At 42.3% G+C, this 18509-nt stretch overlaps 1 protein-coding gene across 5 annotated transcripts in view; it reads left to right on the top strand.

The window, feature by feature from the left end:
• Positions 1–18509, top strand: part of PALM2AKAP2 (PALM2 and AKAP2 fusion) — a 271441-nt gene that overhangs the window by 42799 nt on the left and 210133 nt on the right. For all 5 annotated transcript variants that reach the window (XM_075021178.1, XM_075021180.1, XM_075021183.1 and 2 more), the window contains one exon: positions 3452–3532. In XM_075021178.1, the coding sequence (XP_074877279.1) occupies positions 3452–3532 (81 nt within the window). The remainder of the gene's footprint in view (positions 1–3451; positions 3533–18509) is intronic.

The raw sequence follows: 18509 nt of genomic DNA, 5'->3' as shown, positions 1-18509 counted from the left end.
TCAGCAATAGGAAAGTGGCACTGGCCACCTTTATTGCCAAGAAGCAATTGCTTCCTTTCCAAAATCAAGCTTCTTGGAAAATGAAAGAAATTTATTTTTCCATGTTGCAAATCCACATGTGAATGCCTGAGTACAAATATCATTTTTCATTGAACAGATTTCAGAGTTTGAGTAACCTTGCCATTTGACCTATGTTCTTTTCCCATCATTTGGGTCTGTGAGTAAAAAAATCAAGTACTTTCACTTTCCCATTTGCCTAGTATTTTTGGTGAAGGGAGGGATGTAAGGTTTAAATCTTATTTTACTCATGAATATCCCAAATACTCAAAGTGTCCTGAGCGTACCTCCCAAATGGTACTCCTCTACCATTTTGGAAAGGTAACCATCCATGATGATTATCTGTATTCTCACAAAAGCAGCACACCTCAGATAGATACAAATCTTTTCTTTTAAACCTACCACATTCACAGTAAAACTGGCTTCAGTACCTGTTTTCTGCACCTTTTCGACAGCCATACTTGGAAAAAAGGTAGACAAACAGAGTAATGAGGAACATTTACTGGCTTCAAAGTAGAAAGTGCCTTAACAAATGCTCAGGTGTAAGCATGTGCTTTACATCCCTATGTTTTCAGTGAAGTCCTGAATCAGGACCCTGCTTAAGTGGGGGCTGGTTTCATCTACTGAATGTCTAAAATCCTTGACATGCTGATTTTTTCTACATTCTACATTCTTCACATTTCTTCAGAACACACCCATATAAACCAGGAACACATATGGTCACAACTCGGAAAAACCTAAATTTAATGTGATTTAGTGACCTGAAGGTGAAAAGTCCTGATAGCTAATTACCAAGGCTGCAATTCACACAATCTTCAGACAAAAAACCCTACCTTTGCTGTTATACTCCTCAGCCATAGCTGTGCTGTGGTACAAAATCAGAAGGTAGAGGCATGCAGTCAGGCTGACTGAAAGCCAGTGAAATGGAAATGTGAATAATATTGCAATTTAACTCCACAGAAGCCCACTAGTTAGTAAGTAGTTCGAGTATTTTAGTGCCTGCTGTGTTGCTGCCTACAGGGAAAATACTCTAAGTGCTTTCCCTTTCTCACAAAGAAAAGAAGTTTCCATCTATGTTTTATAAGGCTGTCTTGTCACATCCATTATACATCATGACACAACCAGCCAGAGGAGGTACTGTGGTGATTTCCATCATGTGTTTTAGTAAGAAGGTTTTTGTGAAGGGTAGAATTCATATATATATAAACCCCCATATGTATGTATATAGACACATGTAAATGTAGGTCAGTTAACTGTGAAGATGTAGGTGTCTTATGCTGGCCTATGGAGTGTCAGATGTGGGGTGTTAATGCCTACATATATGAAATCCAAACATTCTATCATCTGGCCAGCTTGGCACAAACAGGGCAGAATTACCCTTGTTCCGAGAATATTAGGCCATTAACTGGAACAGCTTTATTCCAGTCCATGGCTTGACTAGCTATGTGAGGAAATAGCAAAGCACAAATCCTGGTCTCCAAAGTGCGCCATTAATATCACAGAATGAAGAAAATAGCAAGAGAGATCCCAACAGGGGTCTTTTAACCCCTCCAATACCCTGTTCCATTCAAAAATGTGAACGGGAAAGGGGGATTGGAGGAGTAATAGGGGGATGATCCACAGACTATCAATTTTACATAAGAAAGGATTTTTAAAGGTGCATGCATAAATTTTGTATGCTTGTGTATGCACAAATGCAAACTATCTTCTGCATGCACAGCGCAGTGAGATGTCAAGTTTTCAGCTGAAGACAGGCACCATTTGCAACATTTTAGTTATCCAAAAAGCCAATTTTGCTATTCCTAAACAACTTCACCACAATATTTTTGTTCAGCAGTAATATCCTTACATACTTCAGACAGTGGGGAGTGTGTGTGTGTGTAGATGTAGATAAACACAAACAGTCAGCATGTAAGAGTGTACAGTGTATCACAGAACTGCTTGACATATGCATCATTTGACTATTTTGCCTCTTCTGGGTTCATTACTCCAGCCCTCCCATCACTGTTCTGATGTCTCACTCTTCAGCAGAAGCGGTCCAGACAGTTATATAGCTCCATGTTTCGCTTTGTTTTGAGTGAGCCTGGCAGGAAAAAAAAAAAGTTTCCTGATCTTCCTTGTAAATGTAATGCCTTCACTCAAAATGCCCTGGTTTGAGGTCCCATATAAACACAATTAATTTCTGCATAGGCATCATCTTATCACATGCCCCTTGAGGGTGAGGCATGAAGGTTTGAAATCCCTGGACAGCAGAGAATTCCCAGACTATCAGTAGGACACCTAGAAATGAGACAGAAAAATTACTTCAGGGACTTAAGAAATCCCCAAATGTCTTCAAGCCCAACCTTACAGCTACTGAAATATTTAAATAACAAAAACATGCCTTCACAGGTAGGGAATAAAAACTGTTGTTCCCTCAAAAAACTGAGGCTGGTACACTTATTTGACTGCCCCCATTTACTACTCAGTATTTCTCTCGGCTGCAAAATCTAAAACGAGAAAAGACCTCCAGGAGAGGAAACCTGATCTGGGCTAGGGGTGGGTGAGGAGAAACGCTCCCCACAAGGTGCAGAAGACTGACAGAAGGCAAACAGTTGTAAGAGGAAGGTGATGCAAGGGAGAAAAGCAGGTTGTTCTCCTCCTGGAATGCCTGCTGAAGGGAGCAGCCTGGGCACAGACGGGTGGCGGTGTTCATGAACATGACCGTGCAGACTCTCAGCTGTAGAAATGACCATGCTGTCCTTGGTGCCTCTTGGTCAGCCCAGCTCCTGGGAGCCAGTAAGGGCCAGCTGATAGTGTGTGCTGGTGGCTTGAATTTTAAACAAAGCCAGCTGGGGGTTATCCGTCCCATTCGCTTTGCAGGTAAATGCCGTGCAATCTGGCTGAAACACCTTCTCCCCATTGAGCTCAGGAAAAGCCTTACCACCAACCTTGCTGGGGAAAAAGACGGTCTGCAACCCAGCTCCCTTCCTCCGTGATGCCACCCACTGCTTCTGGGTCACCTTACTGTCACACAATTGCACGAAGCAATCCATGTTTTTGGCCCAGAGTCTCAAATGCAAAAGCACATCTTTGTCCCTTTAACTTCTCTCTCAGCTGTTATGCCTGTTTTCTCCCCTCCTCTGGGACTGTGCACTCTGTTGCTGCTCCGGCTGCCGGGAACAAGCGAGGAGAATTTCTCCTGCTGGCGAGCGACTGGCTAGTCTGGGGCTGGCGTCTTCCCAGGACACTGCTGTTTGCATACCAGCAGGCAGAAGAGCAGGTGAAATGGGACTGGTGACATCTGTACAGATGCGTTTGACTGCTTACATGCTCTTACGAATCCACTACCCTTAAAGCCTCCGTTTCTCTGACGAGATCTCTCTCTCTCTCTCTCTCAAATTATTTTTCCAAGGAGAAAAGGAAAAGGCAGACAGAAATAGAAGGCAAGAGACAACAGCTTGAGGACCAGATACTTCAGCTGCAGCATTTCAAGGTAAGGGACTGATGCCAAAAATTATGGATTGACTAAAATCTGTTCATTATTAGACATGCAGATCACACGTCTGAAAGCTGGGAAGAGCCCACTCCGACATGAAGCAGCTTTCATTGCCGGAGCCTATCTCTTGCAGCGATCGTGTCCTGCCTGCTTTTCATTCTGTGTGTTTCATACACAGGACCATGTTGCAGAAACGGCTTAGGAGCACGGAGCCGGGAGGGTGTGAGCGCAGGCAGCATGGCAGTGCTGTTATTATTAAACACTGTTATTTATTATACATAATGATAAGACACCAATCACTGTGGATTGGGTGTGAACTGCATGGCTTCGGTGAGCACTTTCTGCCTGCAGAGCTGCGTTGGATTTTTCTGGTGCCTGTCTTTAGGTTTTGTGTGTGTGTGTGTGTTGCAGAAGGGGTGTTTGTTAGCATGCATGTGTGTGTGTAAAGCTTTAATTGTAGAGTGAAGTTATTATATGTAGCATAATAAAATGGGCATATATGCATATGCAGTGAGGGTGTTGATGCGTATGTGCGTGTCTACACGGAGAGGCGCCTTGATATTTAACAGGGTGCCGAGCAGCCCCAGTCCCTGTTGGACTCCATGACAGCTGCAGATATCATCATTTGAAAGCCATCCTGGTTATTTCTATCATTTATCCTTCCTGTCAGTAGCAGTTTGTCTTTACATTTGCAAATAGCAAAGCGAAGAACAAAAAAGTACATGTGATCCTTGTGAAACCAGTGCACATTTGTGGGTCACATCTCATTAGATTTGTTCAGTAGGGGAGCCTGAGGAATTTCAGTGATCAAAATATCTAAGATGATCAGGACTGGACAGTTTATCCTTGCAGCAAGTGAACTGGGCTGTGTTTTTAAAAATAAGGTATTTAGGTTGTTTGTGCAATAGTATGTGTGTGTGTGAACAGTGCACTGGTGTGGGGAGATGGTGCGCAAAATATCTCCTCTGCCCACACATGCACTTGAAGACCAGACTTCAAGTTATGCTACAGACAGGATCCTTCTGCCTCTCCAAGCCCCTGCCATCATGTTCTGTAAACCATTCCTCATTTTCTGGTAAACATGATGCAGTTAAGCCCAAGTAATTGATTGCAGCCTACACAAATGCTCCATCAGTTTCACCATAAATCTGTGGATGTCACACATAGTCTTTGGTGTTATCAGTAAATGATGTGATTGCATTTCTGTGGGGCAATGGGAGTTGCCATTTTGTTCAGACTGCCATTGACTACAGGCAAGGGAGAATTTCTTCTGATGACAGCAAGTTGATGCAGCAGGGCAGAAAGATGCCTTTCCAGTGCCTCCATGATGCTTGCTTTTTTTCTTTGTGCTGCAAAACTGAGGACTTCCTTTGTCATGTTAACTGTTTCCAAGCTAACTGAATTATGCTGTTTCATGAAATTCTTTAAGCAGAGCCTTTTGGAAAGCCAGTTCTGGAAATTCTCTACTTCATCTGATTTATTTTGATATAGCTGTTGCTAAACTGAATTTATTATCATCCACAGGGAAAAGTAAAACCTCTCAAGGTGGTACAGTGGGGTCAGCCCCTTGGCTGGTGTGAGCTGGCACTGACTTCAGCCCTGCTGTGCTGATTGCCAGTAGCAGAGATTCAGTCTTGCTGCACGGATTTCTTGAGTGACACACATGAAAATTAACTATTTCCCTTTATTATTTAGCTCACAGCCTGGAGCAAGAGCAGTAATCATACAGGAAGCTAAGGGGAGATCAGGGCACAGAAATTTAAAATGGCAGCTTTCTCAGCTAAAAGCATAGCCAGTCTGTAATGCTGGATGTGAGGATGAGTATGAAGGTATGATAGGAGCTTCTCTACCTCACCATTCAGTGACATCACTTGTCATCAGATGAGAAGCGTGTTGATTTTACTGGAGCAGTCATGGTGACTGCTGCTCCAGGAGCTGCCTGTACCACCTCACTGTACCACCAAACAACTCTCTGCTGGGAGACCTGGATGAGATAATAGCAGAGGTCTATCTGGGATTGCAGAGTTCATCCTCATTGCTACTAGGCCCGCCCCAAACAGAGGAAGGCTCCAGGCTCCAAAGAAAAAAGTAAAAAAAAAAAATAGAGGCGCTGACTGGTGGTAGTATTTGCCTTTCTCTGTGGAGACAGGCCAAGCAAAGTGCATTTTCTTTTCATGCTTTGTTCAGTGTTCTCTTTGCTTAGTGGGGTGCTGACCAAAATGGTATTTGGCCTTCCAGGGTGCTCTGTTCATTCGAAAACCGTGTATCCTCCCCTCACCTTCCCAGGGCTCTCCCTCACCTTATCCTCGTTGCCCTGAGCCTCTGCAAGGCAGGGCCTCCAAGTCTGCAATTAATATAGTCCCCCAGTCTGATATGTCTCCCCAGTCTGGCTTACACAGCCCAGAATAAGTGCATCCATTTTCCTTTGGAAGTGCTAGGTAGAACATGGTTCATTTCATGAAATATGTGGATTTCAACACATTTCTGTGCAAGGCATAAATCGAGGTCAAAAAGACCAGTCATGCCTAGGAAGCCCATGTATTTACTCAAAATGCTGTGAGGTTGTTGATGTCAGTGTGGAGTGTAAGGATTTCATACCAGTGTTCATTAAAATCTGCTGTGGAGAAACCTTTGAAAATAATATCTGGGTTAATCCTGTGTCTGCAGTATCTGGGTTGATCCCACAAGCGTAACAGCTTGAGTTCACCCAAAGACATTCATGCAAGGATTCAATTGGTTTGCTTCATTTTTGTGCAATGCCAGAGTAATTTTCTATTTAAAATACACTGTGTAAAATACCATGTTTGGTTACCTAATAAAGGTTCTGGAAGCTACAGGGGTTCTGTTAATTTCAGACAATTTTATTCTCATAGGAAAAATATCTAATAGAAATAGTTTATTGCAAATGTTTATGCTGGATTACCTACAGTTTTCAAGTTGCTGATGCCAATTAGACCCCTGTCAAAATGACTTAACTCTATTACCAGTTCATTCATTTTTCCCTTGTAACTTACCTGGCTGAAAATAAGGGAACGGTGGCCGCTGCCCCATTGTTCTAGGCAGAACAACCCAGCTGGAGTTAGTAAATGTCAGCACTGAATGTGGACAAGGATTTGGCAACACATTTTGCAAAGGCTTCTGAGAATGAGGCCAATGGCTTTATGGCTGAGGACACCAGGACACGGCTCAGCTATTAATTTTCTGTGTAAGTTTCTGAGTTAATCAAGTGAAACCCGCCAGGTGTGAAAGTCTGGAGTAGGAGAGAGTTTAGAGTAGTGTAGGCTCTAAAAACTTAATTCCGTCGTTGCTGACAGTGAAAGCCTTATCACCTCTTAGAATCATTGAACCATAGAATGGTTTGGGTTGGAAGGCACCTTAAAGACCATCTAGTTCCAACCCCGCTGCCATGGGCAGAGACACCTTCCACTAGACCAGGTTGCTTAAAGCCCCATCCAATCTGGCCTTGACCCTTCTGTGAATCACTGGAAAGTAGGGATGTTGGTGGGCACAGAGCATGCACGTGGTACTTCAGGGCCATTGGGGCACTCAGTTGAAGGCAGGAGGTGTATCTGTCTACATTACAATCAGATGCTCCACTGGAAAGGCCCTTGGTGTGGGAAAAGTTATAAAGGTGCTTTGAAGCCCCATTTTTTGAGACTGAACTTGCTGGTTTGCTCTAATAAGAGGCAATTTACAACAGCTCCCCTTACCTCCCACCTACTTTAATGCTTAATATCAAAATAATCCTTCTTTCATATAACACAAGATGTGTTGTGTTTTTTAACAGTAGATAGAGTTTAAACTTCATGCTTTGGCAGTTCTTTGGCCATATGCCTACAAATGGGGCTTGCCACATCTGTGGGAACTGGAGGTGTCACCAGCTTCTATAGTGTGAAACCAGACAAGTGGGCAAAATTCACCTTACACAAATACACTGTCTGCAGTATCCATCAACATCATGTGGTTTCTTGAGGAAGACAATAATTGTTTTTGGTTGATTAGTTGCACTGGAGATACAACCTACAAACAACAGCTGCTTTTAAGAACTTGTTCAGCTAGGCAGCGATTGGGTGGACGTGTTTTAATGGAGATGTTTACTATTTCAAATAAACTCTAGGGTAGAAGTGTTTCTTCCAAGATCTGGCCTCCTCTGTAGTTAGTTGAACAGAATTTCTATAATTGTTTACTGTAGCTCTGTTTGGTGGCTGCTGGTAATAAAATAAACAGCACAAAACCTCCTAATTGAACGAAAAATTACTTCTCTGCTGTTACTTTAACTATTACAATAAATCCATTTACCACAATTAATTTATTTCTGGAGTGGTATAAATATTAGGGACCTATTTCTGTTAACATCTGCTTCTTAAAGACTGCAGTTCTCGAACGCTTAATCTAGAACATAATTACATCTTTACTCTGAAAGAAAGGAAAGCCTTTTTATGTTACAGAGATTTTGTTAGGGTATGGTTTTAGCTGAAACTATCTTATCTATAAATAAATTTTAACTTTATTATTCCACAGTTATATTGGTATCCTCATTTTATTCTAGTCTTATAATAACCGCTGTGAGAGAACATAAATAGATACATCTATCTATGTGTCTATCCATATATAGATATATGTATGTGTGACAACACACACAACAGTGTGAAAAAACAGAGATAACTTTTGCAAATGAAGGAATCTTGTTATTCCTTTATGTTGAATCCCTTTATGATTTTCAAGTAAATTAACCCTTAAACTGAATGGCAACTCAGTCAAGCACACAATGTTTGATGTCATGGACAGTCTCCATTCTCTACAGAATCAGTGCAATAGCCCCCCAAACCTCTTCTTATTAATAGTTGAGCACTTTTGCTGGTTGTGAAGTCTGCTATGATAGTCCCAGGCTGACCCTCTGTTTTTAATGCACTGAAGCCCACCACACCTCTGTGAGGCTGGAAGGTCCTGTCATCTCCATTTCCCAAACACAGTTCTGGGGCGTGGAGAGGTTAAGAACTAATTTGGAGAGAAATTTCCATGTCCAGAGCATAGGGGACCCCTGTTTATCGCTTTCTGTGCTTTAGTATCTTCAGGGTGATGCCCACCTTTCCCTGGAAAGCTCACCACCAATCAGGATTTAAGCTGAGAATTGAGAGGCTCTCTGCCTCTCTGCTAACCTGTTTTACAATGCAGAAAAGAAATCCAGATTTGTTGGGCCAGAAAGGGAAAGGGAGAGGGAACAGGACTTCACAGCCTAAGGATTTAGGGCACTTGCTCTTTCTGAATTACTTACAGCATATGAAACCTTCAGATATCCTTGCTGGGAAGTAGTGGTTGGAGAAGAGGGATTTCAAAAATCCTTATATATTTTCTTTTCAAGTAATCAGAAAACAAAATATCCATCCCTAAGTAAAATCTTTTAGCCACAACAGAATAGCTTCTCCAGGCCAGCCACACAAATTGACCACCTCAAAGAGATGAAAGCGTTAGTCCTTTAACTCATGTTTCTTATCTGCTTGCATGTCATTGCCATGCAGCTGAATATACTGTAATTATTCTAGTATAATCCCTCTGTGAGAACACTTTTATTCAGGAAAAAGGTATTGTTGTGTGAGTTGTACTTTGAACTGGGACAGAGTTATCCTGGCATGACCATGTAAGTCTCTTAATACAGGCAGGAGTTCCTTGAAACCCGTCAAAATTGACATTCACGTTTTCACCAGTAACAAGGTCCTTCAAGCAGGTCAGTGCCACTTGGGCAGTTTTCGTTTTAGCCAGACTGTGTCAAAGTAGCTCAAAGATCTTTACAGCTTGCTGCAATCCAAGTTGCTTCTAATGGACCAACATGTGCTCAAAAATGAATTCACATGACCTGAATCCAGCTTTTTAAAACAATGAATATAAGAACTTTTAAGACCAGAAGAGAAAGGAGTCTCTAAAAAATAGCTTTTCTTTTTGCCTCTTTTGACTGATGTGTGTATGTGTGAAGGAGTGATAAACTGAAGCTGAGGATAGACTAAAAGTAGAGAGGTAATTATTCTTTCGGAAGATAATAGTAAAAGCGACTGTGGCTGTGTAGTAATTAAGGTAACTTGCAAAGCCTATTTGTTTTGGGGAGAGGGTTGCCAGTTTTCAGATTGTTAACTATTCCGAAAAAGGGGGGTTTTTTTTGGTGGTTGGGTGTTCGTTTTTTTTTCTCTTAAAACAATGCTTTACTTCCTTGAAAACATGGAGTGAGTACTCATAGGGAAAACCAAAGCATACCTAAATTTCTGGCTCCAGGATGTAAAAGTGCGATCAAACTCTTTTCATGTGTGTATCTGTAAAAGAGGGTCTTACTCAATTTTTCAGCCCAACCACATGAAGCCCAGAAAGTTTATCTAGCTTGAAGCTATTTCTTACTCCAGCTCCAAAATTCCCTGGGAAACAGAGATGTTCTCATGGAGTTATAAAGTAATTTATGTGTGAGGGGACCCTGGAGGTCTCCTCATGCCCCCGCCAACAGGAGCAGGTTGTTCCCATGCCCATCCTTGTCCCATTATGTTTGGACTCTTGCCCAGGATAGAGATCCCATGGTCCCCCTGGGAAACCTGCTCACAGGTTGGGCCGCCATCCTGAGGACTACATATGCCCTCATTGCAGCATCCCCTTTTGCAAGCTGTGTCCCCACACTGCTGGTGTGTGCCTGCTGGGACAGCCTGGTCCCCTCATCCCTCCCCTCATCCCTGCAGCAGCTGCTGGCAGTTGTGTATTTTCATTATGGTCCTTAATCTCGTCACAAGCAAAATGCCAAATAATTGGACAGAGCCATCATCATCATCATCATCCTGCCATCAAGAAACCTGAAGTCTTAACTGGACTTCCTGAAGAGAGATATTGAAGAATAAACCCCAACTCTCCAGCTTAGGTACCAACAGGATTGCTTTCACCTGTGACGTCAAGCAGAACTTTATGGTAGCATGGAAGTATATGTAATAGGTGTAGAAAAGAGCCTATGTTTGAGTTGTCTTTCATCTTACTGTTGTTTTCTGTCTCAAAGTCATCTCAAGTCTTTAATGAATATTAAAAACCCTTACCTTGTATCAGGCCACACCTATGATCCCCTTCAGTGAAACTAGTCTGTACAGACCAAGGCTCTGTGGCTGATGAATAATCTGAGCAAAAAAGACACAAACTTCGAGTCTTCTCTCATAGAGTCTTGATAATGTCTCTTGCTGTGGTGGTTTCCTTGCAGATGAAAGAGCTTGGGCTTTATTTCTTCTTCTTCATCTTTGTATGAAAACAACTGTCTACTTGGTTTACAAAGTTAAAAAAAATATGGGACCTGAACAAATTGAAAGCAATGCACGCAAAATATTTACACTGGTGTTCTTGCTAATGGATGGGAAGCTTACTCTGAGGTTGTAAAACAATTGGCGCTCTGTTCCCCCAAAGTTTTCCTAACTGGGCCCCCATCTGTACAGCTGCAATTTCTGTTCCTGGGATTTTTTAAACAGACAAAGCATGAGACCTTCATGAAGGAGCTGTAACTATCATCATACCTATCCTTCAGGTAGCTTGCCACAGACGTGCCTTCCCCAAGCATCTGCAGCTCTGGTTGCATGTGGCTTACACAGCAGCTGTGCCCTTGAATCCCCTTGCCTTACTACGGGGTCACCCAGCTGAGATCTAGCCCTTCCCAAGTGAACACAAATCATGCCAGCTATCTCGGTCTTCCTCACCCATTTCTGCAGTCACATTGCACTGATTAACAGATTCCTGTCCGCTCTGTTGCTGTGCTGGAGACATGCTTTGAGAAGGAGAAGTACTCAGGGGAGCCGAAGGGCTGTCAAATGTACCAGGTACAGCAAACAAGCAAGGGGGAAAGTTTATCTCTGCAAAGTCTTTTGGCTGCCATGATTCCAGGTGGTGCTTATCATAATAGTGGCCATCATTTATTTTTATTTACTTATTTACTTACCTTATTTACTAATCTCCCCACGTGCACCCCCCCCCTTGCACCCCAGCCCAGTAGCTCTCTGGTGCTGTAGCAAACCTCTGTCACCCCAGGAGCTACAGGGAAAGAGGAGACAGGCTTCTTGGGGACAGGCAGGACAGTAGTCCCTCGGATGAGCAGACTGCCTTGGAGGCACCAGGAAACTTTTGAGTAGCTCTGAAACAAGACCTGAGGACCAGTGATCCTGAGCCTGGGGGTGTGCTGCAGTAAGGGTTTTATGAAAAGGGAAAACTCAGGCAAGTGACATGGTGGCCTGTACCCATGTGGCTGAGAAGAAACTTTGAAGAGGTTAAGCCATCAGTCCCCAATGTCTGGTCACAAAAGGTTGTCAATTATAATGGGCAGGTCTTAACTCGCTTGAAAAAAGTTAGTTAATGTGTTTTAATGTTCTGTGTGATGAATACACAGTAACTGACTGCTGGAAAATGTTTGCGACTCTTGGTCTAAATGTATGCTTCTTAAAAAAATTTTTAAGACTTCAGTTCCTTAAGATATGTCTAAGAAATCTTTTATTCATTTATTGAACAAAGCATAACAACAACAAACTTGCAAATCTATGGGACAATATTTAATCTGCTTTATAAACTTGCTATTTGATCTTGGGCTGGCTAAGCTCCACCAGCTAACATACTTTTTTTGTTGAATTGTACTTATGTTAGCTATGATATTGTGATTGAAGTCAAGACTACAATCCAGCTGCAAGTTTTTCAGCATGACTTAATTCCCTAATCTGGGCAATGTTTGAGTCATATCCATGTATCATGCATACATGTTCCTTAGGCTAGATCAAGTGTTTTAGATGACTGGAAAGGCACAGAAAGTTTTGCTGCTATGCAAAACCAGATCATACCAGCAAGCTGGAAATGGCTGCTTGTTCTGTTTCAGGGTCAGTCATGCCATACAAGGCCACATCCATCTTGTGGCAGAGCAGAGTAAAATCTCTTGTGTTTGCTGAGGACCACACCTCTCCTCTGTTTTGCAAGCAGACTCTTTCACACTGAAATCCCACACTGGAAAACTCTGCATCAGTCTGGGCAAAGAGTTGGACTGTTTTGTTCACCTACCAGAAAATGAAATACTACAGCATCACTCAGGAATACATTCTGAGCAGCTGCTTATTTCAAGATGGACCTACCTGTCATATTGCTTATGTCTACAGCGCTTCTCTGCATTTGCATATTTATTCATGAATGGTTAAGTGCATCTAACATTAACATGCCTGCTCACACTACAGCCATGTAAACTATTTTTTTTCTTTTTTTTTTTGGAAGTCAAGGGAAGGCCTGCTGGCAAAGGAACAAGTCTTTCTATAATCTCATTACTTGTCCCAGTAACCTCTTTGCTAATGCTGGCAATTGTGCAGCACACCAGCAGGTCAGACCCAGACCTGCTGGGTGACCTGCACTAGCTGGGTTAGGGCCAGCTGGATGGCAGGTGAAGCTGTGTAAAAATATGGCAAGCAAGAGATGCAGTGTTCGGAGAGGCCACGGGAATAGGTTCGAAAGGAAAAGGGAGGAATCCCAGCAGAATTTTAGTGGTGGTCATTCTTGTACTTGTGTTCCTTGCAAACTCAGTTTTATCGACCCAGGCAGATGCTTGGGAGAATGCACAGGCAGAGCAGGCTCTACCATGCCAGCAAGCCCTCCATCTTGTAGCTGATCCACTGGCTGACAAAGCTCCAGGTAGCTGCTGAACAGCAAAGCAGGTCTCGCTGCTGCCTCCAGAGCTCCAGATCTGCCTGGAAAACTCAGCCTTATTGCACCAAGGGAGTTTTCTGAAATGCAAAGAGAAAATCTGAAATGCAGCCAGTTGTGCTAGCATCCTAATGGGAGTGTTTGGAGCTAATATCTGACTCTCACACTGCCAGGTGAAGGAAGAGTTTATTACACTCTTTTGGTAGGGCATCGGCTAGTTATATGCAGATTTGAGAATATGAGGAACCAACCTCCTGCATTCACCTTTTTTCCAGGACAGTAATACTGAATGCATGTAGGGAGAAAATAATTTCAGCTCTAAATCGTTAATGTCTGGTCATCTTCAAACCTCAAAACCAAAGACTTTTGACAAAACTTCAATCTGGCAAAGATTTCAGTAAAAGTGCCTTTGATGTAGCACTACTGATTTCAGTGGAATTACACCAGTGATCATTACTGCCCATTTTGCATGGCACAGAAGAGCACCATTACCCTGAGTAGTCCACATTCAGTAGTGTTTCTCAAGAGCAGGCACATTTTACTGAAGGAGGCTGTCTTGGGTCAACTTTTGTCCTTTGTTTCACCTCAGAATTATCAGCTTCCTTGAAAATTACTCAGCAGGCAGAGAAGTGCTCCACTTCAGAAAGCACTGCTCTCAAGGAGAGATAGTACTGATTGCCCCTCTAACCACTTGTAAATACAAAAAAAACCCCAAACTGCTTGAGGAAACTACCTCAAAAGGTAGCAGCACAGCAAGAACTGACTTTTTTATTGTCATAAAGAGTCAAATGGCAAGTCTGGCAAATGCATCTGGGCCTCAGGTTAAGACACTGCCACACTTCATGTGGGACTGGAAATGTGTTATTCCTTATGAGCAATGTTTATGGAAGTAGGTATGAAATCAGCAAGACTGATGGGTAGAATTAATCACCTTTCACAAGTAGGGAGTTCGGAGGTGGCATGTAATGAGCATAATGGTATATGGAAATGGTGCTAAAAAGATTTTGTTGCTGTAATAAAACGTCCCCCAATACTTAAATTTTTGACGCAACATTAAAGCACAATGCAGCATTGAAAGTAAAGATTTCCTTTTCGATACAGCATTTATTCTACTATGTGCATTTGAGGGTCTATGCACTATTTCCTTGCTAGCACTAAATGTAAACAACTTAAAGCCCTCAGACTTTACTGTCCTGAAACATGAATCTGGAATAAATAGCATGTAAGGAAGCCATGCACCACATTTATGGCCATCATTGCATTCAGACATTTGGCATGATTTCTTTCTGTCCTGTACAACATCTGTTCACTTATTTCTGTCCTCACCATGATCTGTTCACAGAATCATGACCTGGTTTTTTTTGCTTTTTTGCATGGTGCAGAAGTCACTCTACTTTCCTATGCTTGAACAAAATAAACAAGGAGCTGGCATCTCTGCAATCTCACTTGTGTGCAGAGAAACCGAGTCACCTGAGAGCAGTGGTGACCTAGAGCATCGCAAGCCCAGTGCCCTTTCCACTTCAGTAACAGAGAGCCTTTTTAATGACATGATCTAATTTCTGCTGAAGGATTTAGCCCTGAAGAAATTGTACTGTTGCAGTAAATGAAGGAATACTAATACCAACTGTACATAGCATAGCTGCTGTTGTACCAGTGAAGTGGTGCCTTCTGAAAGTACAGCCTATTCACATTCCAGTATTGGAATGAGCTGTACAAATACCTGTATTTTTATGATAGTATATCCGGCCACTCTTGGAGCCCTCTGTCATTTTGACAATGTCTAATCATACAGCACAACTTTGGTGCATAAAGAAGCTCCAAGATACAGTAGAGGGTTAGAGCTCATAACAGACAATGAAGGCGGAGCAATGCTGAAATAGTAGCTTGTGGCCATTTTAATCACAGACTGTTAAGTAAAGCAAATGCACAAAATCATTGTTAAGCAGGGGTAACTCGCACAGCTAGCTATTTTTGGGCTCCATTCTCATGCAAGCATTCTCCTTTTAACAGATTTGAGAAACACCTCCTATTCTTCTAGGGATAAGATTTTGCAAGATTTTTTTGAGAAGCATAACCCGAATTTCATAGCTGTGGAGGACAGATGGCAGCGAACCGCCTTTTATTTCCAAGCCACATCTGGCTCTGGTTTGCATATGGCTGGACTGCCTCGATGCTGGCTGCCTCACTGTACTGTCTCATACCCAGGAGCTGTGCCCAGTGCAGCTCTACCACCACCTCCCTATTGTGCACTACTCACCCTTGGTCTCATCATGTGTGCCAAAGCATTCCCCCTGGGTTTCTGATGAAAATGCCCTGGGAATGATTTGCTCACAGCAGGTGAGAGATTCTTCCACCCCTGCTGACTCTCTCAGCAGTCATCTGGCCAGTCATCTTCCTGGACAGCAAGATGGTCCCCTGACACGTGCCTGCCTGTTTGCCTATTGTATTTGCAGTGGGTGTATAAATATACATAACCTCAACAGCTTGGCAAATAGACCCTCTGAATTTTCAGAAATGCTTCTTATAAATGTTTCTATTTCTCAGAGTCTTCCTGTCTGGATTCCTCAGTGTAGTATTTAACGAATGCCTTAATTTTCATCTTAAAAAAGAGAGCCAGAAACATCAAAGTACCAGCTTTCCTGTTTTAGATAAAATATGCTGACATTTCACCCAAGAGGGAGGATTTTTAGTAGATCATAGCATTCTTGTCTTTAAATATGTCTTTTAAAAAATCTCATTGATGCTTTCCAGTTTCAAATTCATGCTATTAATAGGTCAAAAAAAGAGGCTCCTGGGAGAAAGAAATCATGTGATTTTGTAACTTAAATGTTTCACATAAACAAAGACCAAAACAAAAGCTGCACAAAGTATCTCATTTTTGGTGTACAGCAGTTGTACTGAAGTGACTGGCTTCTCCCTGTCTGAGCATCAGCATGGAGATTCTGTAAAAGCACATTGAAAAAAGCCTGGATTTTATCTGTCCTCCTGTAGCAAATGAGGAGTGACTGTTAACTGAATGTCTTCAGTGCTGTCCAAGCAGCGCTTTGCCAAAAAGAGCTTTATTAGGACTGCTGGAGCCATACCTAAAAGAGGTTTAAAACAGAGAAGGCTGCCTTCATCTTTAGAGTTTGGTCCTTAGAAACTTGGAGGTTTTTTTCCAACGTGAGTATCACTCAAGGTTTTCAGATTCAAGACTGCAGGTGACTATGACACATGTAGCAACATAGTTCCACATGCAACTGGCCACATTTCTTTTTAAAGAAAAGACAGCAATTTTCTAAAGAGCAATCAGTCTTCACAGCACTTTGCACTGGATCTAGCCCAGCAGGTGTCCACTGAGTTGTGCTTCTGAGACCTCTTAAATGCCAAAGCACAGGTTGTTAAATGCTTAGCACCTCAGGACCTGTAAATCAATTTTTGACTCTCTCACTTTGTTTCTTGGTATTTGTTGTGACTTGTGAGTCTGCTGCTGAGGGGACATTTCAATAGCACATTGGGCCTGAACGAACTGATGAAAATTCTGGGCAGTAATCAGCTGGGTTGAACTGGAAAGCAAAGGTTCCACAGAGAAATCTCACTACCAGCCCACAAAATGCAGCAGGAGGCACTTGTAGATGGTAGTGGCAGCAAAAGGACCAGCAAACTTGCAGAAACTGTGTCTGGAGATAGGCATCCCTAACGTTTTGTGAACTAACACCTTGGAGGCCATAAGCAAAGCTCATTTCAGTGGGGTGGAGCATGTCTCCAGCATCAACAGGTCCAACCATTGAACACGACTGCATGGTAAAGAGCACGAGACCTCTTCTGTCATGCAGAAGTCCTAATTTGTATAGAAATCACTTAAAACACACCTAGAAGCCATTTGGTGCACAGCACAGTTAAAGTCAGTGAAAGCTGGAATAATTTATAAAGTCTAATTCACTTGTGTGGTTTGTAATGCTTTCTGTCTGCTGCCTTACTAAAATCTAATTGCCTGATGTCAGATAGGCCATGGAGTGACAAGAATAGTTTGTGCATAGATACTATGTCTATATATACACTCAAAAACTAACAAGTAAGCCTTGTCTGTCATGTCTAAAATCTTTCTAATTTGGGCTGGGTTTGAAGCCTGCTTTTAGCAGTGAATGTTTTTTCTTTATACATAGTTTGCACAAGTCAGGTTCCATTCCAGCAATGAACATGGCATTGAAAAGACTGATACTGCAAGTTTGGGCAGCCTCTGCAATCCTATTTCTCTGAACTGATGATTTCCTTATTAGCTCGTCTTTGCTGGAGAGGATACACGCTCTCACAGCTGGTGCCTTGAACTAGCATTGCCAGTTGCTTTGCAAATTCAAAACCAAGGCTCCCCTTTTCTGGTCAGTGCAAGCGGCTAGTTTGGTCAGTCCCTTGGCTGACCATTTTTTCCACCAGCTTCATTTCCTTCTTGCCAAGGAGCAAAGTCCTGCGTGGCTTTGGGCTCCTGATATTCCTTTCGACAGGTGCTGGTCCTGTCTGTCAAATGATCTGCCGCATCCCTCTGGCAGGATTTGGGCCAAACAAGACACACAGTCTGATGTACTGTTTAAAGGATTGCTTGCAACCAGTGCATCACCACTGGTGAACTCCCCTGGCTGAGCTGCAGCTGGATTAGACAGTGGCCAGGTGAGGTTGTAGCCATGTTTTTGGTGTAGAAAGCACAGCAAAATTTCCAGGAATAATTCTATTGGGTGTATGCTATTGTTGCTTTCTGTGACAGTGTTGCTGTGCCCTGGGACACCCATGGTTTCTGGAAGATGTTTGTTCATTTGTTTTAATTTGTGTCTAGCTAAAATGTGATATGTCTACTTGTGTGAATGTATATGTGTGTCTGTCTGTCTGTCTGTCTGCCTGTAAATGTGTGGAGACACATCTGTGGTATAAATGAAAAATAACATTTTTGATTAATATAATAGTAGACTGATTTTATCCTTCATGAAACTCATTACATTTAGGGCACACTGCTCTTTTTTTTTGAAGCTTTAAGAAGTTTATGATTTTAGTCCGTCCAGCACATGCCTTGTTATTCATGAGAGATCCACAGTTTTGTTCAAAGATTTCAGTTTTTGCAGAACCAGCTAATTTGTGTGGTCTAAACTCTTGACTTTATTAGGATCTACAAATAACTTCATATAAAGGCACTGATGGTGACTAAAGTGTATACTGTAAAACTGACACTCTAAATCTGGAAGACCTGACATCTGGATAAACAGCCGATGGATTGCCTGAAATTGACTGTAAAGCAGTAATCAGAAATTCAGTGGGGACAATCTAATATTCAAAA

Source organism: Buteo buteo, chromosome Z (genome assembly GCF_964188355.1).
Source record: "Buteo buteo chromosome Z, bButBut1.hap1.1, whole genome shotgun sequence".
NCBI lineage: Eukaryota > Metazoa > Chordata > Aves > Accipitriformes > Accipitridae > Buteo > Buteo buteo.
The sequence above is the reverse complement of the archived record's forward strand: the minus strand, read 5'-3'. Positions and strand labels throughout refer to the sequence as shown.